This window comes from Symsagittifera roscoffensis, unplaced genomic scaffold (assembly GCF_963678635.1).
Source record: "Symsagittifera roscoffensis unplaced genomic scaffold, txSymRosc1.1 SCAFFOLD_25, whole genome shotgun sequence".
NCBI lineage: Eukaryota > Metazoa > Xenacoelomorpha > Acoela > Convolutidae > Symsagittifera > Symsagittifera roscoffensis.
Genome location: NW_026971149.1, coordinates 837367 through 864015, shown reverse-complemented (window position 1 = coordinate 864015; position 26649 = coordinate 837367). Strand labels below are relative to the sequence as shown.

Sequence of the window (26649 nt, the reverse complement as noted above, 5' to 3'; positions counted from 1 at the left end):
AAAGAGCAGAATAGTTGTGATTGTACCTCGGAGGGGAGTAGTGAGAAAGAGTAGAATAGTTGTGATTGTACCTCGGAGGGGAGTAGTGAGAAAGAGTAGAATAGTTGTGATTGTACCTCGGAGGGGAGTAGTGAGAAAGAGTAGAATAGTTGTGATTGTACCTCGGAGGGTAGTAGTGAGAAAGAGTAGAATAGTTGTGATTGTACCTCGGAGGGTAGTAGTGAGAAAGAGTAGAATAGTTGTGATTGTACCTCGGAGGGGAGTAGTGAGAAAGAGTAGAATAGTTGTGATTGTACCTCGGAGGGTAGTAGTGAGAAAGAGTAGAATAGTTGTGATTGTACCTTGGAGGGGAGTAGTGAGAAAGAGTAGAATAGTTGTGATTGTACCTCGGAGGGGAGTAGTGAGAAAGAGTAGAATAGTTGTGATTGTACCTCGAAGGGTAGTAGTGAGAAAGAGCAGAATAGTTGTGATTGTACCTCGGAGGGGAGTAGTGAGAAAGAGTAGAATAGTTGTGATTGTACCTCGGAGGGGAGTAGTGAGAAAGAGTAGAATAGTTGTGATTGTACCTCGGAGGGGAGTAGTGAGAAAGAGTAGAATAGTTGTGATTGTACCTCGGAGGGTAGTAGTGAGAAAGAGTAGAATAGTTGTGATTGTACCTCGGAGGGTAGTAGTGAGAAAGAGCAGAATAGTTGTGATTGTACCTCGGAGGGGAGTAGTGAGAAAGAGTAGAATAGTTGTGATTGTACCTCGGAGGGGAGTAGTGAGAAAGAGTAGAATAGTTGTGATTGTACCTCGGAGGGGAGTAGTGAGAAAGAGTAGAATAGTTGTGATTGTACCTCGAAGGGTAGTAGTGAGAAAGAGCAGAATAGTTGTGATTGTACCTCGGAGGGGAGTAGTGAGAAAGAGTAGAATAGTTGTGATTGTACCTCGGAGGGGAGTAGTGAGAAAGAGTAGAATAGTTGTGATTGTACCTCGGAGGGGAGTAGTGAGAAAGAGTAGAATAGTTGTGATTGTACCTCGGAGGGTAGTAGTGAGAAAGAGTAGAATAGTTGTGATTGTACCTCGGAGGGTAGTAGTGAGAAAGAGTAGAATAGTTGTGATTGTACCTCGGAGGGGAGTAGTGAGAAAGAGTAGAATAGTTGTGATTGTACCTCGGAGGGTAGTAGTGAGAAAGAGTAGAATAGTTGTGATTGTACCTCGGAGGGTAGTAGTGAGAAAGAGTAGAATAGTTGTGATTGTACCTCGGAGGGGAGTAGTGAGAAAGAGTAGAATAGTTGTGATTGTACCTCGAAGGGTAGTAGTGAGAAAGAGCAGAATAGTTGTGATTGTACCTCGGAGGGGAGTAGTGAGAAAGAGTAGAATAGTTGTGATTGTACCTCGGAGGGGAGTAGTGAGAAAGAGTAGAATAGTTGTGATTGTACCTCGGAGGGGAGTAGTGAGAAAGAGTAGAATAGTTGTGATTGTACCTCGGAGGGTAGTAGTGAGAAAGAGTAGAATAGTTGTGATTGTACCTCGGAGGGTAGTAGTGAGAAAGAGCAGAATAGTTGTGATTGTACCTCGGAGGGGAGTAGTGAGAAAGAGTAGAATAGTTGTGATTGTACCTCGGAGGGGAGTAGTGAGAAAGAGTAGAATAGTTGTGATTGTACCTCGGAGGGTAGTAGTGAGAAAGAGTAGAATAGTTGTGATTGTACCTCGGAGGGGAGTAGTGAGAAAGAGTAGAATAGTTGTGATTGTACCTCGAAGGGTAGTAGTGAGAAAGAGCAGAATAGTTGTGATTGTACCTCGGAGGGGAGTAGTGAGAAAGAGTAGAATAGTTGTGATTGTACCTCGGAGGGGAGTAGTGAGAAAGAGTAGAATAGTTGTGATTGTACCTCGGAGGGGAGTAGTGAGAAAGAGTAGAATAGTTGTGATTGTACCTCGGAGGGGAGTAGTGAGAAAGAGTAGAATAGTTGTGATTGTACCTCGGAGGGTAGTAGTGAGAAAGAGTAGAATAGTTGTGATTGTACCTCGGAGGGTAGTAGTGAGAAAGAGCAGAATAGTTGTGATTGTACCTCGGAGGGGAGTAGTGAGAAAGAGTAGAATAGTTGTGATTGTACCTCGGAGGGGAGTAGTGAGAAAGAGTAGAATAGTTGTGATTGTACCTCGGAGGGGAGTAGTGAGAAAGAGTAGAATAGTTGTGATTGTACCTCGGAGGGTAGTAGTGAGAAAGAGTAGAATAGTTGTGATTGTACCTCGGAGGGTAGTAGTGAGAAAGAGCAGAATAGTTGTGATTGTACCTCGGAGGGGAGTAGTGAGAAAGAGTAGAATAGTTGTGATTGTACCTCGGAGGGGAGTAGTGAGAAAGAGTAGAATAGTTGTGATTGTACCTCGGAGGGGAGTAGTGAGAAAGAGTAGAATAGTTGTGATTGTACCTCGGAGGGGAGTAGTGAGAAAGAGTAGAATAGTTGTGATTGTACCTCGGAGAGGAGTAGTGAGAAAGAGTAGAATAGTTGTGATTGTACCTCGGAGGGGAGTAGTGAGAAAGAGTAGAATAGTTGTGATTGTACCTCGGAGGGGAGTAGTGAGAAAGAGTAGAATAGTTGTGATTGTACCTCGGAGGGGAGTAGTGAGAAAGAGTAGAATCTGCTAAGGGGGTCCACCAGTTGGTCCTCGGGGGGAGCATGTAGCAAGTAGTCTATGAAGTTGCGTGCCAACACGAACCAGTCACTGCCCCCTGAGAATCGAACTCCATACGGTACCCTAAACACACTCGTTACATTTAATGTAGTCAGTGAAAACTATTCAAACAATGAATGTTCAAACGTTTACAGAATAAACAGACAAATTTGCTAAATCATAGTTAAATTTCAGCCAGACAGAAGCAATCACAATTCATTTTGTTACTTTTTTGGATTTTCTATACAAATTTGTCAACCGAAATGAAATTCTTCACGATTCTTTTATGGACAGTTTATCTGTCTTCACTGCTTGAAAATTTCAATATTTCAATTTCAATAGTTTTCTTGGACCCATTTAGTTTTTTCCGTTTAATAAATAGCTGAAGCGTTGCCAGTGTCATTAGGCTTACTGAGAAGGTATAGTAATGAGTGTTTGGTAATTCATCAGCAGTTTGCATGTAGTTTGCATGAATTGATGGGAGCGTACCTCCTGGCAGACAGTCTGAACATGTGTCCGTCGCACTGGTAGAATGTCTGGTTCACTCCCTGTCTTTTCATGAACTGACTCCTGGCTACCGCCTTCATCCCAGTGATGAATGACATGCCTCTGTTCATACTCAACATCCCCTCCAGCTCATCCACCGGTCTAAACAGACACATGTATGACATAAACTAGAGGAAGGAGGGGGTGAGGGAAGGACACAAATGGTAAATGACACAAAGGGCGTCTGGGAAGTTTGTTTTGTTTTGTTTTCGAATAATAAAGTGAGAAAAAACTGAATCAATGGGTAAAAGAAGTTCTAAGATAATTTAGCTGCTGTGCAACTCGAAATAACCATCGATATATTGTTCCGTATCATATAGCATCAAATAGCATCATGAGAGAGCCTGTAAAATTCGGAGCAATTTTTGTCTCCATCAACTTTGTAGCTTGCACTATAGTAGCTTGTTCAGTCAAAAAGACAATGAAACTACATTTAATCGCGAAAACATGCGTGAACAAAAACAATTCACTTCACGTACCACTTAGGCTTCACCACTAGACGACGAGTGCTTTACCACTATCATAAAAACGCAAGGTCAATTTTCTTGCAGTTTTGTGAGCCGAGTTGCTTACTGAAGAACAGTGACTAGTTTATGAGAATGAGAACACTAATTGGAGAAAAAATAATTATTTTTTAACGTGCAAGCTGGTTTCTTCATTTTTATGAACTTCATAAACTAAAACGAATAGCAGATCAGGGACATTATGCATGCAGTATGACATTCAATCGTGCTTTCTTACTTCGGTCCAAAGCGCGTCATATGGTTTTGTCATAGCGTCAATCTGTTCTGAGATCGCATTGCATATTTTGAAAAGTCTGTTAATGTTCAGATAATTTCTCCTGGTGAAATTTTAAAATTGGATTGTAGAGAGTTTAGAGCAAAGGTGAGATGAAGTCTGTTTTGTTGGCATGCTGAGCGACAGTTAGGAGTAACAAGGCTTCGCTTTCAATTAACTTCAGAAGTTTTAGAAGAAACGTGACCATCGTTGGTGCCATATCTAGTTCAAGCTATCCCGATCGATGTTTTAACGCAGCGCTTTTGGTTTGTTCAGCGTGAAATAGAGTTCTACTTTTTAGCTCAGTAATTTGATGGTGGTTTTATTCAACCAATCAAGCCCTTCTGACACCCATGGTTCCTGAAATGGACAGTTAGCATGTGGAAGTTCAACTTGTTTCTATGGAGTGAATTGGTAGACCTGATGCGGACGTCGCTCTCGCTGAGGTTGATGACGAAGTCAGTCTGGGGCCAGAAGGTGGTGGCCTCCCGGTAACCAGCGAGCTGCATCAGCAGCAGGTGTGAGGAGCCCCACAGAGTCTGGAACCTGCTCTTCATCAGTCGGATGTTGCCAGGGGAGCCAAAGCGGGCCACCAGCTGGGACAGGTAGGAGTGCAGATACTCCGAGTCCTAAATACACAACCAAATTGAAAATAGAACCCGTAAGGACATTCATTCAACGACAAGGCGTTTCATACGATAAGGTACAAGACATCTTGGAAAAAATGTTGTCATACAAACTTAATAAACCTTTTCAGGCAATCCCTGTACAAAATTTGTTGAAAAAAAATCCTTAAGAAAACTGAAATTTTGGGCATTACGAACAGTATTGCGGAGTTTGGTAACAAAAGACTAACTCACATTCCAAACGAAGCATACGAATATCTGCGCATGTGCTGAATAAGTTGAGCTAATTGTTTCAACTGATTATTCAAACAGAGAGGCGAAGCGGAGCTCCGCGCCACTTGCGATAGAACACAATCATGAAAAAGCATAATTCGAAAAAAAAACGAGAAACGATGAAAAAAACTAGGTGAAACAAAACATTCATGTCTCGATGAAAGAGACCCAGGGCTCACATAAAGCTGGAGGCAACCAATCGATATTCTTTGAAATTGTCATACTGATGCCGGACGAAATGCGTAATTTATAAAATTAGACGGCTCTTTTTCGTTTTCCCCTCACCTCACGCCAGTTTCAACTTATTAGTGTAACGAGTGGTTTTACGAGGTTGAGTATGAAGACCAAATATGTTTGCCGTGGCCTTATTAGTCTGCATGTAAATTTTCATAACAATCGGACAATGTGGTCAACAAATTTACATGTAAAAATTTTCAGGTGGGGGTAAAAGGAGAAAGAGCCAATTAGACTTATTACAAAAACCTCAATTGTTTCTCAACTGAAACAAATCAGAAGAGTGAAAATTGTTGAGATTTATGAAATTTCTCAAAGAACTAACCTTTTTCGTAAAAAAAATTAATAAAGAGCCGTTTCTGCAGGAAAAAATCGCGCAACCGCTTCTTCTGATTGGAATTTTCATCTCAGATTTGTAGGCTAGTTTTCAAAAAAATCTAGAAGTTTCTGAAAAGCGGTAAAAATTCATAAACTTGGCTGTCCAAAATCGTTAACTTTTTTCTCCTAAATGCAGGTCGTGGCCAGTGAAATGGGTAAGATTTCCAAAAGCGGGTTTCTAAATTGAACGCTAACCTGAGAACTGACATGGTATTTTCGAGTCGAGTAAAAAAACTTTCAAAAACAGTCCAACTTTGAAATTTTCACTTGTTTAAAGGCCATAACTTTATCTAAAAGAAACTGAGCAAACGAAATTATAAGGTTAACAAACTGTTGGATCGATTAAACCAGTATGATACCAAACTCGGCAGGATGCTTATCGAGAAAAGTCCAAAACACGGTCAACAAAAAATTGACATTTCCGAGAATCAAAGCCTTTCGTGTAACAAAATTTGAGACTTAATGCCTATACATTACATTACATTTCCTTTTAGCGTCTTCTTGTCCCTTCTAAAGAGGTTAGACGGTTATGACAGCTCTCCATTCAGCTCGGTATTCAGCTGCAGTCTCGTGTACACCAGTGGCTGCCATATCTTGCTTGAGGCACTCTTTCCAGGTTTTCTTGGGTCATCCTCTTGGTCTGCGACCTGGTGCCTCTGTGTGCAAGATTTTCCTTAGCGGGTTATCTTTATCTTGTCTTCTGTGGATGTAGCCAAACCAAGTCAATCTTCGCTTCGTTATGACCAGCAAAATATCCTCTAGACCATATCTTCTGAGGGTTTCTGAGCTTGGCATTCGGTCTGACAGCGACACATTGCAGACCATTCTGAGCATCCGGCGGTCACATCTCTATAATAACTGTTCTTCTCTATGTGTGAGTGCCTATGTTGCAGCTCCATACAAGATGGTTGAGCGTATGCAGGTACTTAATGCCCTTGCCCGATGCTTCATAGGGACGGTGGCATTGCATAGCAAGCTGCTCAGTTCCCTCCACTTAAACCAAGCAACGTAGATCCTGTGTCTGACAGCTCTTTCAGCTCCTCCTTCAGAGTGCAGCATGTTCCCCAGGTAGCAGAACTCGCTGACCTCTACTGTACCTGAGGTCTTACTGTACCCACGTTTACAGTACACACCTTCAACTTGAGTCCTTCTCTATGATCGTGTGTACGGCTGTTTAACCCAGGGACTCTTAGCATCCTCTGCCCATTTAAGGGCCGCTGGGGACTGAGGGCCATTGGCTGGTTTTGTGCTGTCATAGTTAAGTGAAGCGGGGGTTTTACACACCGGATGCCCTCCCTGACGTGAAACCCTCCCCATTTATCCAGGCTTGGGACCGGCACTGAGGGTAAACCAAATAAAACACCCTCAGTGGCTGGGTTATATTCAGATTTCCGAAACTATCGAACCATAGAGAAATAGTGGAAAAAAATTTTAACGTTTGCTTTTCGATTGACTTTTGTTTTGATGTTTGGCCTGAAAAAAACTACGAGGATAATTAGTATGTAAATTTTCTGCACCAAAAAAAATTTTCTGATTTTAAAAATTTTATTTATGGGTCATTTGCCTAACAAAAATGAGCCTGGAATGTTGATAATGAAAGTGACATTTGAATAAGTTTTACATAATTTTACATCTCACTGCGAGGGGAACCCTTACTTTTGCACAATTTGGGAAGGAATCCCTTAAACGCAATAGTTTGCGGTTAAAAACTTTGCTCGAGTGGCTCTTGCTCCCTGTAGCTCTGATGGAGATTTTCTTGAATACTCAAATTTGCTTAACAAAAAAAGAGTTAAGTTGAATCAGTTTTGTTGAGATTATGCAGATTTTCACAACCTTTCGAAAGTCCATTTAAATCCACTGCAATAAAATTGATTTCTTTCTTACGTATAAATCCATTTAGTCCATTCGAAATCCATGTACGTATCTAAATGGGCTATCGTAAATCAATTTCTATATTACATTATCTGCATAAAAATCAATTTCAATCTCAAGTTTGTCACTGCAGGCATGCTATCAAACTGCCAAAGCAGCCAGGTCAAAAAATGTCACCAAGAGTGGCGACTTAGGTTGGAAAAAGAATAGTCGTACGACTACATTGAACTCGCTGAAGCTCGTTGTGTAATAAGGAAGACCAATTGCGAAAAATGCAAACACAATTTGAATTAAGAGCAGACAAACTCAGGAGAGCTTCGACTCAAAGTGAAATGGGTAAACACCAGCTAATATGTTGTATCAATACTCTGCCAAATAGCACTTAAAGTATGAGGGAAACCTTTTCTCCAGAGATCAGAAACGTTTTCGAATATTTTACTTGACCGAAATGTCCAACTGCACTTAACTGTACTGTGGAAACTCATTTGTCCATTTCGTTCTCTTCTATCCAAATTCATGCCACTATGTGAGTGCATTGAGAGTGTAATGGGCTGACCTGGCTATACAGATGGACACATGATGGAGAAGCTATGCTCCCACATTCAGTCTGTCCTTATTCTTCCAAAAAGAACAAAAACACACAACAGAGTACAATTGATCGTTGCTGTTCAATTATATCTATTATTTATAATTCTGCTGAAAAACAACAACGGACGAACGCGAAATGCAAGCATAGATGAAAGATAGCATATGAAAAGATAGTTGTTCAAATAGTCACATTGCAAGACGCATATCTTGTATTCACAATAAAACTGGCCCAGAACTTAAGTTTTTTTTCAAATGTCAAATTCTGGTGTCATGAAAATGTTAATGGCATTATTATTCCGACAATTTTGGACGCAATTTTTCACTCGATTCTGTTATGGAATCAAAAAATAATATTTTGAAAAAGTGGAAATGAAAAGCAAACAAGGTGTGGGCGCAGCCTCTAGCAAATGTCAGTCATATCTCGGGGACTTGAACAACTTTTGCGAAGTGTTTGCATTTTGCGCAGCTACTAGACTGCTCAAGTTTGCCTGGTGATTTAAGTAGTTAACTTGTGCTGGTTATGAGTGGAGAGTGGACTAGTGGGATGTTAATTGTGGCTGTTGTGCTGCTCATTTGCGTGGAAGTGGTGGGCGGGAGGAATGGCATGACGGAGATTGACTTGCCGTGTGAGTTCGATGGGCGCAGAATACCCTGTGAAGGGACACAGTTCTGGATGTGGGAGGAGGAGTTCAACAAGTGTATTCTCACAGACTGCTTCTCCATCTTCAAAAAGAACCAATACCGCAAAGGTACATGAGATACTACTCACTTGCCCCCCCCCCCCCCCGTTGCCACACAAAGAGTCAGCACCAACTGTTTCTCGCCCTAATTCAGGTACAACCTACATCTTGGATCCAGTTTGGTCTTAAGTAAGAACCTTTCTAGTCTGACTCGGATTGCAAAAATTAATTTCAAAAAGGGTTTGAAAGAAAAATCTATTTCCCCAAATTATTAACTTGAGCAACAAATTTCAAAGCAACTTAAGACAGGGCAATTTTTCATTTACCGGTAAAAAACTCAATTTTTCCCTCTCAAAACATAAAACGTTTTGAGTTTGTATTATAATTAAGTACGAGTTTGCATAAAAACTAAGGCTTCTCAGGGAACTTGGTTGAAACAGGGATGTGTGATTAATTATCTGAGCAACACGCAAGATTTCAGCTTCATCTAGCAATGGAATTGAAATCAGATGTAAGAATTGTTGCTGACGTTGAATTGTTGTACTGGTTCGCGCTGACGTTTTTTTATTGCAACTTTAAGCCGTTTTAAACAAGCTAGTGTACACCTAATTTAAGAGAAAACCAACGTAGGAACAAAAGAACCCTACAATGGCAAAAACTGTATGTGATTAGAGGCAGAATGTCTGGAAGCATGTGAATATCTGAAGAAAGCGGAGAATACCTCAATTCCACTAGATGAGATTGAAAGTGAGACGGATTACGAACTCAACACGACCACCACAAAAGCACCCAACTGCTAAACTACACTTAGTTGCTTAAGGTTCTTTTTCCTCTTCTCTAAACCTGAAAATTCTGCAGACATTTCAGCAGACAAAGTCTACGCATAATTGGTATGCACTCCTTAACAAGTAAAACCAATTGTTACGCCATGAAAGCGTTTCAAATGGGAGGTGTGGAAAGGAAAAAGAGCCTTGCTAATTTCACTGTTCAAGCTGTCAATCAATTAGAGACAATAAATTTAATTTAAAATATAACAATACAGCTCGTGTCAAGGCAAACCAACCCCATCACGGTTGCAAGTTTTTTAGTAAACAAACAAGTCTTCTTTTAAAACAATAAAAGCTCTAGTAGCCACGAGATTCGCCCAATATGATACCTCTGCAGTGCCGGAAGTAGCCGATTTGATTTTAGAAACCGAATAACCTGATAGAAAACGTGGGGACATTGCATTGGTCTGATTATTGGTCAGTATTTGGGTTGTTTTTTTGCTTCAAAACTCCACGCTCTCATTCATGAGTTAAAATTAAGCATTCATGATTTCTACTGACAAATGGCATATACATTTCAACTTGGTTTTATATGCATTTATACTCTCGCTTACATTTGCGTTGCAAAATCCTCCCCCCCCCCCCCCCCCCCTGAAGAAGGAAGAACCGGAGCAAGCTTAACTGTCGGCCGAGTGACTTCACGGATTGCGGTCTTAACAAGGGCGGATCGAGCGCAACCGTCCTGTCCGTAGTTTAACTTGACGATTCGGGCGAGAGGGTAGTACCCACGCTGACTATCGGTCTCAATCACCCACACGAGATCGACTGTCTTAAGAGTGGAGTCAGAATGAGTGTGCCACTTGACACGCTTATTCAGTGAGGGAACATATTCTCGAAGCCAACGAGACCAAATCGTGTTAGCATATGACTGCGCTCGCACGTAAGTTTTCTTGTGGTCGAAGTGCTCCCCAGGTAAAAGCGAAGGAAAGCTTGTGGCATGTTGTCCAAGCAAAAAGTGGTTTGGGGTTAACGCTTCTAACTCACGTGAATCAGTACTAACTGGAGTGATTGGCCTCGAATTCAAAGCCTGCTCAACTAAGCAGAGTGTTGTTCCTAACACCTCTTCCGTGACTCACCTACTGCCTCGTATATCGTAAAGCACGCGCTTCACGCTTCGGACGAGGCGCTCCCAGGAGCCGCCATGATCGGGTGCGCCTGGCGAGTTACATTTCCAAGCAACACCTTTGTGTGCAAAAATGGTCGGAGCAATGCCATTCCAGCTCTTGATGCAGGCAAGTAATTCCTTTTCCACACCAACGGAGTTCGTGCCGTTATCCGACCAGATTGTGCTTGGTGTACCACGACGCGCAATGAACCGTTCAAGGCCCATGACACAAGAATTAGTGTCCAGAGATGGTACAATCTCAAGGTGTACAGCCCTGGTGGTGAGGCAAGTATAAAGAAATCCCCATCTCTTTTCAGTGCTTCAGCAAACCGGAACGTAAAGCGGTCCAAAGTAATCCACAACCGTATGATTAAAGGGTGGTTGCTTATACCTGAGACGTTCGACAGGTAAATCGGAGGTAACTGGCTGGATGGTACTTCCTTTGCTTTTACGGCATGCTACACATTGACTTTCGATTGACCGAAGTAGTCGACGCAACCCAAGTATTGCATATTTCATATTTAAAACAGAGCGCATGTAATCTAAACCTTGATGAAAAAGCTTGTGGTGAAAGCTGCGGGCCAACAAACGAACTAGGGTATGTCGGGCGTCGAGTAATATTGGGTGCTTAGTATCAAACTCGGTATTCACTAAGCGCACGATCCGTCCGATGGAACGGATGATACCAGCGGGACCGACAAATGGTGACTATGTGGCAATTTTACTACTATTCTTGACAGGTTTGCCAGCGGTGAGTGTTTTTAACTCAATGAGGAAGAATTCCATCTGAGCAAGATGAATCAGTTTGCTTTCTGCAAAACCAAGTTCAGTGGGGTCGGTGACTCGTAAGTCCTTACCGCGAAAATGCTTATGTGAAGGCAGCATCCTCAACATAAAGGCGACTACTCGTCTATATCTTGTAAAGGACTGAACCTTTCCCAATTGAACCCATTTTCGGGATGTTTGATGGATGTGACATCGGTGACGAAGGAAGATGATGTCTCCAAGCAATTATCAACATCACAAGCAGGACCTTTTAAACGAATTTCATTGATTACACGTTCGTCGGGTATAAACGGCCAATCAGTAGTCCTGAGAATGCTCGGACCAATAACCCAGCTGCTATCTTTGAGGGCTTCCGAAGAAATCCCCCGCGTACCGGTATCAGCTGGATTTTCACCGCTCAGAACATGGCCATCGATAGTGGTCGATTCGAGGATTTCGCCGACACGGTTCGCGACGAATACAGGTAAATTTCAGTGGAGTTAAGCCGCTGCAAAACTGTAGTACTATCTGTGCACATGTAGACATGATGATTGCAGACAGTAAGGGCGGTCAGTATATCATTTTTCAGACGTGTGGCGAGCAGAGCAGCTTGAGGCTCTAGCTTCGGTATAGATAATGCTTTCATGGGTGCAACGCGAGTTTTACCAAAGATGAAGGATATTTGAGTTTTGAGCGAACTCGAGAGTCGCGCACGCAAAAATTCAACCCCACAGAAAACGTCCTGCGAGCTATCACCGAACACGTGGTGCTCAATTTGATCCACAGGCTCTGTGAAATAACAACGGGGAAAAGTCCATTGCCCAAAGAGAGAGAGAGACAGGAGTGCCACTCGAGAATTTTATCTCTTATGTCTTCCGGCAATTCGTCCTCCCAAATTTGGCCACTGATTTTCCAAATATCTTTAAGCAACAGACGGGCCCTAACGGTGTAAGGAGCTACTAACACAACAGGATCAAACACAGAAGAGACGAAACTCAAGACGGTTCGTTGAGTTAATGCCTTATCGAGAGGACGATTCACGCCTCTGCTAGCAACCGATGTGTCTTTCACAAGGTCCAACTTAAGCCCTAGAACGTGTGATGATTGTTGTCACCGTTACACATTTCCTTGATTGTTGAAGACGAGGTTTCGCAATCCTCGGGGTTCATTGCTGAAGTGATTTCTTCAGCATTACTGACAAATTTAGTCAAATTAAATCCTCCTAACTTAAGTAACGAAACCAAATCAAGGCTCACTTAAATTGCATGGGTAACGTTCTCGAACGAATCGAAGTAATCGTCCATGTAAAAAATTTTCATTTATAACTGAGGCGGCCTCAGGGTATGTGGACATATTATCAGTTGCTGTTTTTCGCAACGCGAAATTGGCGCCCGTAGGCGAATCCCGCGCGCCGAATATATGGCGAGTGTACTGGTGAACTACCACATCGGAAGTGGTATCCTCCTACCACAAAAAAAAGGAGCGAAACTTGATCGCGGGCGAGGACTCCTACCTGGAGGAACATACCCTGTACATCCGCGGAGACGGAGTACTTAAGTTGACGGAACCGCAAAAGTACAAAAAATGAATTCTGGAGTAGGTCCAGACCCACCAATAAGGACTTATTTAAGGATGTGCCGTGAAAGTTAGAAGCCCCATTAAGGACTCGGCGCACCTTACCCGGCTTATTCGGATTTACGACTGGATGGTGCGGAAGATTGACAACCAATTTCCTGAAGGAGATAACATTTCTCAAAAAATAGTTGCCGCTTCTGCAGGAAAGTTATCGCAACCATTTATTTAAATAGAACTTTTCATCTCAGATTTGAATGCAAAAATTTGGAAAAAAATTCTAGAAGCTTCTAAAGAAACGGTCGTAACTTTTAAAAACAAAAAACTTTTCCAAATCCATAACTGCTCTCTGCAAAAATCAAGTTGTGGTCGCTTGAGCAGAGAAGATTTCCCAAACCGGATTCTCGATTGAACACAACCTGACAATTGGCAAGGTAGTTATCGAGTAAAACCAAAAAGTTTCCAATAACTGTTAAAGACCCATAACTCTGACTTGTTTAAAGGCCAGAATTGTTTTTCTCAAATAAACTGCGTGTAGCCACTTATGAGCGTATGCTTTCAACAACCTGTTGCTTCTATTACACCTGTGATATCAGATTTGGCAGTATAGTTAACGAGAACCAAAAAACTTTTTAAAAAAAACAGCTTGAAGCCGCTTTGGCAAAAAGAATCCATAAAAATCTAATTTTGATTGGACCTAAATCTCATATTTGGGAGAGTAGTTCTCGAGAAAAGTCGAAACTTGAAAAACAGTTAAAAAATCAAAATTTCCGAGGGCCACAACGTTTGATGTCAGGAAAATTTGGACGTAGTCGAGTACGCAAATGATCTTCCCAAAACTCGTTCTTTATATTGAACCCAAAATCTCAGATTTGGCTCGTTCTTTAAATTGAACCCAAAATCTCAGATTTGAAGACAAAGTTTTCGAGAATATTCAAAAAGTTTTAAAAACAGTACAAAAATCAAACTTTTGTCTTTTCCAAAAAGCCGATAACTCTGTGGGTGACATATATTGCAGAGAATTTCCCAAAGCCCATTTTCTCCACTGAACCGACAAAATCACATTTGAGAGGTTAGTTTTCGAAAAGGGAGGAATAGCCGCATATGCAAGGAACTTTTCAAAAACGTTCCATTCATTGAAACAAGAAAGTCAAAATTGAGAGGGGTAGTTTTCAAGAAAGCGAAAAGAAAAAATCAAAAATACGGGTCAAATACTCCTCACAGAAATATGGGTCAAATATTGCCCCACAGATTTTTTCCAAGGCTGTAGACAGAGGGTCAAATTGAAAGACACTCTAAGGGAGTATGTAGGCTCGCAGGCTCAATTGACGCCCCTTTTTTGAAAATCAGCACGAGTTTCTGAGAAAAATTAAAATTTTTCTTATAAAATTGGAAATAATTTTCCATAACGAAAAAAAATAAATTTCAAACCGATTGGTAAACTTACAACCAACTTGAAACGTGCGGAAAGGTGTGTTAAAATTTTGTTTTCCCTGATCCGACCCAAAATTAGGTCATTAAGCCGAAATAATTTGGGCAGCAGAACTTTGTTTTAGCAAAAACAAAAACAAAGAAAGAATTACAAAGTCAAAGTAAGTAAATGTAATATTACATTACAGATTAAAGAAAAAATCAAACATTTAAAGTAACATTCAAGAAAAATGCGGGCAGCAACAAAAAAAACATTCCACGATGTGACAAGTTAGCTGACAACAGATAAGCAGACAGATAATCGGCCGAAAATTTTATACGAAACAAAATTTCCCGTTTAAAAAACACTGACCCTGGTCAGATTCGAACGCAGGACCTTTGCCATCCAAGGCATATTCGCTACCTCCAGGCCAAGTTGCTGGTAACTCATAGAAGTTTACACAAGTGATTCATGTAATTTTGTTAAACAATTTGTTAACCCAAAAAAACGTCGATATTCCAGTTTGATAATACTTGCTAATGGCAAGCGTAAATACGGCTCATGTAGCATAATAATTAACAAAAACCACCAAAAAAAGCACTTTTAACTGCCATTTAAGTTGAAAAAAGTTCCATTGTACTATCACAGTACGCTACGCATGTGTAATCAAGCGGTAACTAAGAAGACAAAACTTGGTTAGACGAAAACTGGGGGAACGTTATAGAAAATTTTCAAATATGAAAGATTTGAAATCCAATTCTTCATGATTCTCCGAAACATAAACGCAAAAACACTAATTTTTTCTCACTTCAAAAGACGTAATATGATAAACACAAACAACAGACAGATGGAAAAGAATCAATGACCACAAGGAGGCCGAAAAAAATATGTCCTCACTGCTCCTTGAATTTCAAGCATAATTTATGATAAAATAATGAAAAATTACGCAAATCAAACAAACTGGATTAATACAAACACAATAATCTGTAGAGAAATCTGAAAATTAATATCCACTTTCGAAATTGGAAGGTGATCACGTTTTTCGTGACTTTTCTAGTTTTGCTGTTCGAATGAGGGATTTGCCTTCGTTTTATCAAAGAAAAATGAGTTGACAATCAAAAAGAATAAAAAAACCGCAAAAAAATCAAATTTGAGCGTAAACAAAATTTAGAAATTTTCTTGTTACAAAAAAAATACAACAAAAACCATTCAAGACATATATAAGAGTCTTCACTGCGTTGATCGACTCTTCAAAACCACTTGAGATAAAAATGAGCAGATACTGTTTGAGACGAAGAAGTCTATAACACAAAAAAACAAAAGGCTATACGAAAGCATAGTTCTTAAATTTACAAATTATATGACAAAACCGACGAAATGAATCCGAAATGAAGTTTTAAAAAACGATACTTCGACGATAGGCAACCAGGCAACCACAAAAACTTTGTATGCAATAAATTAGAAAAAGTAAAGCCAAACAAACATTGCATGAATTATATATTTCAAAAACTTCGCAAAACATACTGGGTTGGGAACTTTCTGAACCTTTCTGTACTTTTCTAGAAAGGAAATAGCTTCTTTCGCTTCGGTTGATGGAATAAATATGTATCAATTGTGTTCAATAGAAACCATTGTCAAAGCACAGAAAAATCTATTGCCAATACAGGGTACGGATTCACAAAACTAACCAGAACCGTCACTTTCAAAAGAGTCGCCAGGAAGTAGAACTTTAATTTGTGACTGGGTAGAAAAAAGTTGTATCGTACTATCAATCACACTACCAGGTTGCAGCACCCTTGTACATCGCGAGGGCAAAGAAACTTCAAATGCATTATCATTACGTGAAGCATTTTCGGAAATCGACGTTTTTGCATCTTTTTTTCCGTTTTAATTAAATGTAAATAGACATTTCAAAATGTATTGAAGTCATACAGTTATTGTTATGTACCTTCAACGTACAGGGATTTAAAAGAAAAGATATTAAATTGTTTTATTTTTGGAATATTACGGCTGAGCGGTCACAATTTTTTGGATGCGTATTTAACATCAAAATGGGCTCTGATGAAATCAATGATTTATTTTGAAATTCCAAAAAAAAATAGATCAACCGATTTTTAAAGCTGTAAGTTGGTAAACCACAGGCCGTTTTTCAAAGTGAAGGCTAGGAGTTATTAAAAAGAACGCATTAACTAATTCTTTGCAGGCCAAACAGAGAATGCTAGGCCTGAATTATTACTTACAAAAGATTATTAAATAACTTCCGAACATTTTCACTGTGGGTAAAATCATAAACAGAAAAGTTTCAAAACAATAGCAGCAGCACTGGTGCGCAACAGTGCTGTCTGTTGTAGATTTGAGAGCTGGAACGAAGGGACAAGTATGTAGAACCCCAAGCGCACATTGTCAAGGATTGAGGCTAAAGGATCAGTGAAAGTGGAGACCAGGGACTGCCACGATGATGTGAGGAACTACACTTTGCCTAATAACCCTCAACAGAATGGTGTATCAGAGCGCTTAAAGAGAATGATCACCGTGATGACTCGGTGTCCGCAGCCCGACACAAATCTAACGAAGATGTTCTGGGTGTGAGTAATGTCGACATATATGAGGGTTCGCAAATTGTGTCCCACATCCAGTAAGTAGAAGCGCCTTTCACCGACAGGGATACCCTATGGGAACCTATCAAAATATAGCTATTTGCGTGTTTTCGGTTGCCTGGCGTACTAACTGGCTCGAGGCAAGAGACGGAAACTGGATCCAAAGGGCAAGAAAAGCAAGTTAATCGGTTTCGAGGAGAGCAAAGCGTATTTCCCGATGGATCTAGAAAGAAGACGAGTGGTGATAGCGAGAAGCGTGACTATCTATGAGAACATCATTCCAGACAACTTCATGGTTGACAGTTAGCCATTCTGGCGCTATCAATCGAGGGATGCATTGATATTGAGCAACCAAGCACGACAACCAACGAAGCAACAAGCGCACCAACTGATGATGATACTGCACATTCAGTGCGGACTGCTGGTGAAGATCGTTTCGAGGAGGAAACAGTAGACTCAAATTCGACTGAGCACCCATTGCAGAGGTCCATTAGGACAAGGAACCCAATTTTTCGATAGAGACTGACCTATACCCATGCTTCAGCGATTGTAATCCAAGCAGAGGCTGACAAACGAGCAGTGACTGGCAGCCATGGCTCTAGAGGTGAAGTCTCTAGAAGCCATGAGAATGTGGACACTTGTCCATGGGTTCATGTTGTGACGAGAGACGCGATGGGACAAATGGAGCGGTTGAAAGCTCAAAATGCAGTGAAACGGTCCATGCAAAAGGAAGGAATTGGCTTAACTGAGATGTTTGCTCCAACCTGTGCACCCGAAACAACAAAGATATTAAAAATCGGGGCACAAAGTGATCTTGTACTTCATCAGATGGATGTTAAGTCAAGCTTCTTCAACTCTCTTCTACCAGAAACACTGTAGATGGAGAAGCTAGAGGGATTCAGCAGCGTGACAGACAAGTAGGCTTGCTTAAATGATATGCTGCGACATCTCTATAGTCTCTATAGGTTGCGGCAGGACGTAAAGTAACAGACGCTGATCACTTTCGTACTTAATTAGGACTCAGTAGAAGCAGCAAACGACTTCTGTTCACGATGAGGGGGTTAAATGATGCAAAGATTTATGTGGTTGTTTGGGTAGATTCAACCTTGGATGCAGAGGTCAGGATGGAGTTGTCAAGACGGGGGGCCGTTTCTCCGGGCAATTCAAAATGGATGGCAGAGGACCATTGTCCTGGTTCCTGGGAATGCAGGTCAAGCAGTCACCTGGGACGCTTACAGTAAATCAATCACGTTGCATCGACAACTGATTCGAGATTTGGCTTATCTGAACGCTATCCAGTGGGCACGCCAGCGGATATCAGCGCACACAATTTTTGAAGAAGGATTGCCCTCAAGCTGGGTCAGCAGAGGTGAAGTCCATGAAGGCTGAGGACTACAGAGGCATTGTTGGCTCACTATTACACCAAGCTAGACAAACAAGGCCTGATATCCTAGCTACTATGAATCAAGTCTTTCGTTTCCTGGAGAATCTAGGAAGGGTGCACTGGCTGGCTGCACAGAGGATTCTTCGTTACCTGAAGCGGAGCAAAGTTCTGGAGCTGTGCTACACCAAGGACGCCGATGGTGCATAACTCTATGGATCCGCAGATGCTGATAAGCGCTGGAAGTCTGGATGATAAAAGGTCAACTACTGGCTACAGCTTTCATTTGCAGATTGCAGGGGGAGCAATTAGTTGGGAGCACCAAGAAACAACCAACTGCAGCCACATCTACCAGTGAGGCTGAGTACAAGCAATGACAGCAGCGGTTCAAGTGGCTCTATATCTGCGATCACTTCTCAATAAATAGGCGTGGGGAATGACGGATCAACAGTCATCAAGGAGGAAAACCAGAGCTGGATCAAGATGAGTAGGAATCTTGTGATGCAAAAACGAACGAAGCACATCGATGTGAAATACCACTTTGCATTACTGAACACAGTATTGCCCAACAGCATTTAGTGGAATTAGCCTACTCGTTTGCTTTACTCGTCGAAAAAAGAATAGAAAACAAACATATTCAAACCTTTTTTCTCGATACTTATGGAACTTTGGCCTTAAAATTTTCTTATGACTTTCGAATCACGCATTCAGGGGATTTTATATGTCATATCACTCAAGGTATGGTATGTTGATGATTAACTGTGCTACAGGTACCTAATTTGCGTGGAAAAAAGCAGTAAGAATGAAAAAAAAGCTGAAGACACCCGAAGATTAAGTTTTTCCCCACTTTCAGCGGTTGAAACAATAAATCGTACATCGATTTTTTTTCAATTATGCAAGCATTAGCTGTAAACTATTCGGAATATTAGTAAAGAAAGCTTATAATAACACTGAGCTTAAGCGGCAAAACATATCTTTAGGCACCCAGTCATAAACATAGATCGAAACTGTGGTAAGAGTTACACGCTATAAAAAAATGGAAAATCTTAGACCAGTCTTAAGTTTTTGACAGGAAAATTATTCGATTATTAGAAACATACCCGAACATTTGTTTTGACTAGAGCAGCCTTAATTTGCATTCTAAGTTCAAGTATGGTTTTCAGCCTGCATCTTATGTTTTTTGTATGGTTGTAATTTTGATTTTATAACTGACCGTGTCTACATGTAGAAGGTATGCGTGTCTGCCACTGTAGATGGACTTGATCAGTCTCTCCACCTGTCGCTCCCCCCGCCCACTCAGCTGCAGTAGAAACACTATGAACACACCCCCCGCCCCTGCCCCTCCCCCTGTCTCCATCGGGGGTCTGTTGTCCATCAGACCATTCACATGTTGCCCAGGAAGCTTCAGAGGCTCTACAACACATTACACACAAATATAGTCAGTCAGGAAATTATTGTGGAGGAAATGATTGATAAGACAACAAGTGGGAAAAACTTATTGGGCTCTTCTACTGTGGGAGGAGAAAATGTCTTTGTAAGTACATTCACATGCCTATATTCTATTACAATTGGACTACGTGGAAATAGTTTGAAACACAAATAAGACATGTGGCGAAACGGTAAATGCGCATCTGAAAACCTGAAAAAAAGCCAGCTGACAGTTGGAAAGGAGTAATGAACGCAAATAACCAGAAAAAAAAACATTGACTTGAAAAAATCTCGACTTTCGATTTTCAAAGAAAAAATAGATGCCCTTTAAGCTCTTTCAATTTCTAGAACGATTTATGATTGGCACTTCTTCGATAACATTAACCCAACTTGAGAAAACTGCATCAATAGGTAAAGTTTTTATTCCCCTGGAAATTTAAAAAATAAATTTCACATTCGAAACTAGAAATCGTTCACATTTTTTCGCGCCACTTCCACGTTTGTGTTTGGAGTGTTTTCAAAAGATAAAATTCAATTGAACTCAAAAAGTGCGTATATACCTAAAGTGCGTATCACCAAGACCTATATAAGTCTTTTCGACGTTCATTACTCTTAATTTCAAAAGATGATTGTAAAGAAACGCCATAGCCAACAGAAAAAAGGAAAAACGCCATGAAACCCCAGGAAACCAAAAAAATTCCTCGCTTTCGATAACAAAACAAAACAGGAATGCTCGTAGAAGGATGAAGCCCTGAATATTTCAACTGCCTTTTAAAGTCTATGAAGCAGTGTTCCCTTTCTAAAAATTGATAAATTTGTCCGAACAAAAAAAAATCACCCAACACGCCATATTGAGTACAAAATAATGGATTTCGCTCGTGGTTACTTCATTTCCCAAAAGCAAGGCTCCTGGACGGACTCGAATTGCAGTTTTTTGTCACCCCTAGCTTGCTTGTGCGTGCGTCATTGTGCGCTTGCGTTCGTGTATGCGTGTGTGTGTGTGTGTGTGTGTGTGTGTGTGTGTGTGTGTGTGTGTGTGTGTGTGTAAATGTGTACGGGTATATATGTATATGTATGTGCGTGTGTCTGTGTGGTGCGTGTGTGCGCAAGCAGACGAAAGAAATGGGAAGATAGCTAAGTCATGGTTTTATAGCACCTAGCACACTTTTCGGCAAAAAAACTAGGCGTTTTCTGAAAACTTCCGACTCTCAGATTGATTTATCACAGTGTATTATTTCCATCTCTACCAGTCGAAGCTATAAGCAGACTGAACTATGCTTTGAACTCCATATTAATTTGAACTCCTCTAAGTCGCCAGAAACGCAAACATATATAATAAGACTATGTCTTTCGTCTTCTCGCCTCGCAGCGTGAGTGAGAAGTTTGAGTGGGTGGGTGTGGTGTATTGATGAGTATAGACTGACCAGTTCTTTCCCGTTCATCGAAGTGGCAGTAGTTGGGGAGTGGCTTGAGGAGAGGTGCTGGATACAACTGTGCTTTGGTCAGACTGCATCCTACCACTGCTATCTCTGCCTTGCACTGGTGTGTCTTGGCCCGATCCAGGGCACTGTGGAATGCACTTGGCCCATGTCCCCTCTTGATTCCACAGTCTTCCAGGTACTCTTCCTCCCTCCCCTCTTTGATCTCTAAACACACACACACATCCACACACATACATACACACACACACACATTTATATATTTAATATTTTGTTTCATTCGATCTCCAATCATTTTTTACAATTCCTCATTTTCATGGAAACGTTATACTTAGAATATAAGCAAACCAAAAGTCTTTCATTTGCTCCCGTTTCTGTAAATTATGAGCACAATCAAATTTGATGAGCGAAAACAAGCTTTTGTCTAAAAATGTGAAAAAAAGGACGAAAAATTAAGAAAGTAATTTCGTTCATACGTTTCAGAATAATTTCAAACTAAGTAATGATGATTTGATAGATGTGTATTTCAAAACACATATCTGTTTTCATATGAACCAGTGCCAAATTATTACCTGCATATCCTTACAGGTTTTCAATTCTAGACTGAGTTAGGACCCTCCATTTTCTTCTATTCTTTGAGGAATCCTATCTTTTCAGATTTCTTCAATTTTTAATTTCAAAATGCTTTCTAATCTTGATGATATAATTCTATTAACTTTTGTCTTTTAATTATCACTTATTCAGAAACATATAGCCCGACTCTGTACGTGTCTAAATTTGGTATTTTTAGTACTAAAGTTATTTTCAAAAAGTTAATTAAATTTAAAATTAAGCCGGGTAGACTCTCGGAAGCTACTCAATGTGCCTTTTGTCTATCTACTCCAGATTATCCAATTTGATGATTTTCTGTATTGCATCTAAATTTACAACCACAGCCGCAAATTCTTTCTTTCTCTATGTAACACAAATACTTAACACTGCATGTTGACTATGTTACCGGATGTGATACTTGTGCACTACTTACTCATGGCCTGGTCGATGAACTTGCCAAAGAACTTGGTCATCTCCGGGTTCTCCAGCTGTCTCACACTTTCTGGTTCTGCACTCTTGGGGGGCAAAGGTTCCCTCTTCCTCGAAGCCCCCCTCTTCAGGTCCCGGATGCCCCCGGCCAACAAGGGGTTACTCCTACGCATCTCTTTCAACTGCAACACACACAAGTTCCATTCAAAAGTCTAATTTTTCATTCAACTGAGATCATCAAAACCGACAACAGTCAAGGTCACAGACAAACAGACGATTCAAAACAGCTTGTTTTGTGTTCATTATTATAATTGTAATATCTATTTTCGCATTAGAGATTTTCATTTGGTTGAGATATTTTGTGCTGTTTCTAAGCAACCATTTAACTAAACTATGGTTTTCCTACAAACGCTCACCTCTTAAACTGTAGCACAGGTGCATGTGCATGCAATTTGAACGTGCAATCATGTTTGCTGAGCACCATCAATACCGATGCACGGCCAATCGGCAACAGTATACATGGAACGAAGAATAGAACAAGAGAGAAGCTTTTGACGTGCTTTGCGGTTCACTGACCTTGTCTCCGAACTCAACCGAGGTGCCATTGACGAGACTGTTAGGGGAGTGCTCAAGTGCAGCCAAGTGAAGCCTCTGTTTGGTCCTCTCAGCCGCAGTCTCCAACTCCTTCTTCTCCCGCATGTCCATCTCCCTCTTAGTGTGGAAGTCCAGCTGTCCCCTCTGTCTCGCCCCCACTTGACCCCCTTCACCTTTACCCAATTGACCCCCTAGTGCGTGTGGGAAGTCATCCGAGTAGTCAGAGTCCCACTGCAGATTGAGTTCAGTCATAAAACGCCTGCTTAGAGATACAATACAGTACAAATGAATCACATCTGCATCACAACTCATCTTAAAGCAAAGAAACAGGCTTGTTTTCGACAAACGACCATCACTATCACTCCTCTAACACGCACACATACATCTTCACAAAAATTGAGTACTGGTAAAAAAACTCAAGAGCAAAAACTGGCACTTACAACAATATTAATAAAATCGAAAAACTAGTAGAGAAAAACGCAACGGCGGAAAAATATTTCAACAGTAACTTGCAAATCTCAAAAACACAAAAAAAACCAAAGCTCCTTTGCGAAACTTCAAACATAGCCAACAAACAATTTTGGAAAAGTGTCTAAAGAACGCAGAGAAACGGAAATGGAAAGAATTTTTTTTTGAAAAATTTCAAGTTTCTATTTCATCAAAAAAATATGGCCTTGAATCAGTTTGATCCTCAAAAACACTTTTATTTGACATTTTTGTGGCGAAAAATAACCCAAACTGGCTGCGGGTTGCAAGAGGCCGGGACACACCACATGGAGTGAACATAATTTTCTCACTCCGCTGGGAAATTTTAAAACTAAATTCCACGTTCTTTGCGTCATCTCCACTTCCATATACTCCCGACGATTCGAAAAATGGGAAGGAACTTTATTTTCGGGTGTATTTAACCTTTTTTTGTTTTCCACGAAAAATCAGCTGCCACAAATAGTCATCGGATAAATTTGAGTGATATATCATATTAAAGCCATTTCAGTCGTGATTTAAGAAAAACCTGTTTGTTTTTTTTTCGTTTTAATTCGAGCAAATAAAGCCAGCGAGCACGCTAACAATAGCTTATTTTAATGGCTTCAAACCTCACAATAACCTTATTTTGGCAAATCGAGTAAAGTTTGTTTTTTGAGTATTTTAGCGTCTTTATGGAATCATCAACTTCAAAAATTGGAAAAACTGCAAAAATATTATGATGTTTTTTAATTTGTGATTTCTAGTCAGTTTTCTACAAACATTGTTCTCCATTTTGCTTATTTAACAATGACTTTTGAAAATTTCTAAGCTCTAGTTTTTTCTTCAGACCCTTTATCACACCAGGCAGAAAAAACGAAAATTGTTTCAAAAAAACTTTTTTTTATGTTTTTGAAGACTGTGGTCGGAAAACTCTGTGCTACTTGCATGCACAGTATCCGGCTATCCTTGTTACCAAATGGATTTGAATGAAGGAATTGTGAAGTCAAACCGCCAAAAAACCAAAAAAAAAAAACAAATTTGACGTAGTAAAATTCTAAATTTTGCATGCGGTCATAGAATCTGAAACGGCTGTTTATTTTACCGCATTCCGTTGTTTTCAAGCATAAGATGACTTCTGGCCATTTTTGTAAGCCCTAATAGAGGAACATCCGGCATCACAAATTTAAAAAAGACAGTCAAAACGTAAGCATTTTTAATTGAAACTTTTATGCTTTTGCCCTATTTTGTGGGACTTGAAATTGAACCAATTGAACTTTTTGTTGGCCTTTGAGTTCTCGCGTATTGTGACTGAAACCACTCAAAAATTATAACTAGGTATGCAAACTAGGTCAATTTCAATATCGAATTAATCTGAAAAACAGACAATTCTGCTGCACGAATTTAGCCTTAAAATAATCCAAGGCCCAGAACACCGTTAATCTTGTGCGACTAGATTGTTCAAACCCCCCTTCCCCAACAAGAGTAAGTCCTTTTGAAGGGTCAGTGGATATGAACTGATGTGTGTATGTGTATGTGTGTGTGTGGGTGTTTACCTTGGGTGTGCTCGATTGTGATTGTGATTGGGGGGATGTGTAGATATGTACAAGTGTGATATGAAGAGAAGGGTGGCCACAGAGAGGATGAGAAGGAGGGCGAGTCGGAGGGGGGAGGAGAGGAAACGGGGGGGAAGCAGTCCCATTGTCCCCACTCTCACCCGCAATCTCCTCAGTCGCAGGGGGCAGCCCATGCTCACAGAGGAAGCAACAGTTGCAAAAGAAGAAGAAGAAGATGGAATAGAAAGAAGAATGACAAGTTGAGCTCAGAAGGACAGATGAGGAGAGCACCGATGCACTTCTGTTCCGACAGAAGTATAAGAGCAAATTAAACGATTTGGCAATATAACGTGACACAAATTGAGGAGAGCATTGCAATACTTGTTGTGAACAAATAACAAAATTATAGAGATAACATTCCGATGCTGTCTTTCACCATTGGACAGACTGCTCCGATAGCAGGACTTGATTGTGGATAGAGTATGTGCAAAACGATTAATTATAACGATGAAAACAAGAGAGGGTAAACGAACAGAATGACTACAAATAATAACAACTGCAGGATGAGAGATCAGGTAATCTAGGGCAGGGTAAGTATAAAATGTGCAGTAATAAAATGGGAAGGGAGGGTGGGGGTGGTAATAGGAGTAGGAATAGGGGATGAGGAAGAGCTAAGTAGCACCAGAGGGACAAGTCACTAAACCATAACCACCTGAAACACAACAAAACAACACAATTCACAACTGATCTCAAGTCACTCAACATTAATGAACAAATGCACAGGCAGACAGGCTACAATCATTGTCAATTTATTGAATAACTAACTTAATCTTCGAAGAAACTGAATAAAAAAATCTTAATCTGAATACAAATCATTGATTGAAAGAAATGAGACTCAATTAAGAATATCAAGACGCGGCGTTTGAACTTAAATCATTTTTGCTACAAATGACAGATTTTTTCAGCATTTTGTTCGACGTTTTGTGTAAACAAAACAAAAGTAAGTACAGTACCATCTTCCTTTTTTTCCAGTGATGCGACTTATTTAATTCAAGTTTCTAAATCCTGTTTAAGGCACATTAATAAGTTTGATTCCATTTATTTTCAATCGGTGCTTATTTGTAGTTAGCGAGATGGACATTTGCTGCTCGTTGTATGTAGTCAAGGAGTTTCATAAGAGACAAAACTAATAAGACCGAGAACTGAACAAGACCGAAAAAAAAACAAATCGATGTGTTCGAATCATCTTTAATCATGCACACCACTCACACAGTTAAAAAAAACTCGAGTAAAAAAAGTTAACTTCAAGTAAATAACAAAACTCAAATTCAAACAAAGATCAAAAATCTAGCAAAACAAAATATCGAGAGAGCGAATCTGACCATTTGATTCGCAAAGAAAATAAAAGCAAACATGTAGAAGTGCATGAAGGCTATGTTGAATACAAACAGGTCGAGACTTGCAATCCAACATGTTTGAGCCAAAACTCAGAGATGATTGCAGTACAAACCAAAGTTACTGAAAATAGCATAGCTAGTTTTAATACCACAGGAGTCTGTTTTAACTGAATGATTGTCGCGTGAAGCTGCCAAAAAAACGATAAACACAAAATACTATCTTGAAACTCGAACACAAAACACTTGACAACATATTTCAGCTGAAACAGTTAAAAACAGAATCTTCAATCCACCTATACAGTTATTTGTTATTTTTGAAGCTATTTTCTCTTCAAGAAACACGTAAATTTGTTAGTGCTGCTAGACGAAATACAGCAACACAAAAAAGGAAATGTAAAAAACGCAAATTGATAATTTCATTTTGAAAAATCTGCGGTGAAAATAAAATTAACAATTAATGACCATT

At 40.2% G+C, this 26649-nt stretch overlaps 2 protein-coding genes across 3 annotated transcripts in view; one reads left to right on the top strand and one right to left on the bottom strand.

The window, feature by feature from the left end:
* Positions 1–25537, bottom strand: part of LOC134856178 (xylosyltransferase 2-like) — a 90617-nt gene extending 65080 nt beyond the window's left edge. Inside the window, exons 1-8 of one of the 2 annotated variants that reach the window (XM_063872544.1) lie at positions 24787–25537; positions 22751–23030; positions 22179–22356; positions 21140–21361; positions 19501–19700; positions 4399–4607; positions 3145–3303; positions 2592–2739 (exon numbers count right to left, since the gene is read on the bottom strand). In XM_063872544.1, the coding sequence (XP_063728614.1) occupies positions 2592–2739; positions 3145–3303; positions 4399–4607; positions 19501–19700; positions 21140–21361; positions 22179–22356; positions 22751–23030; positions 24787–24980 (1590 nt within the window). In that variant the 5' untranslated portion in view covers positions 24981–25537. The remainder of the gene's footprint in view (positions 1–2591; positions 2740–3144; positions 3304–4398; positions 4608–19500; positions 19701–21139; positions 21362–22178; positions 22357–22750; positions 23031–24786) is intronic. The other variant, XM_063872545.1, reaches the window with a different exon arrangement.
* On the top strand, positions 7865–9462 carry LOC134856179 (uncharacterized). The gene is made up of 3 exons (XM_063872546.1): positions 7865–8087; positions 8416–8698; positions 9302–9462. Exons 2-3 carry the CDS (start codon positions 8470–8472, stop codon positions 9427–9429), a joined length of 357 nt encoding a protein of 118 aa, XP_063728616.1. The 5' UTR covers positions 7865–8087; positions 8416–8469; the 3' UTR covers positions 9430–9462.
* Positions 25538–26649: the final 1112 nt, after the last annotated feature.

Excerpts from the sequence above, each read along its gene's own strand:
- LOC134856179 (XM_063872546.1), top strand. The coding sequence starts at position 8,470 with ATGAGTGGAGAGTGGACTAGTGGGATGTTAATTGTGGCTGTTGTGCTG. Across the intron at positions 8,699-9,301 it reads AAAGAACCAATACCGCAAAG|AGGCAGAATGTCTGGAAGCA; the intron begins GTACATGAGATA and ends GTATGTGATTAG.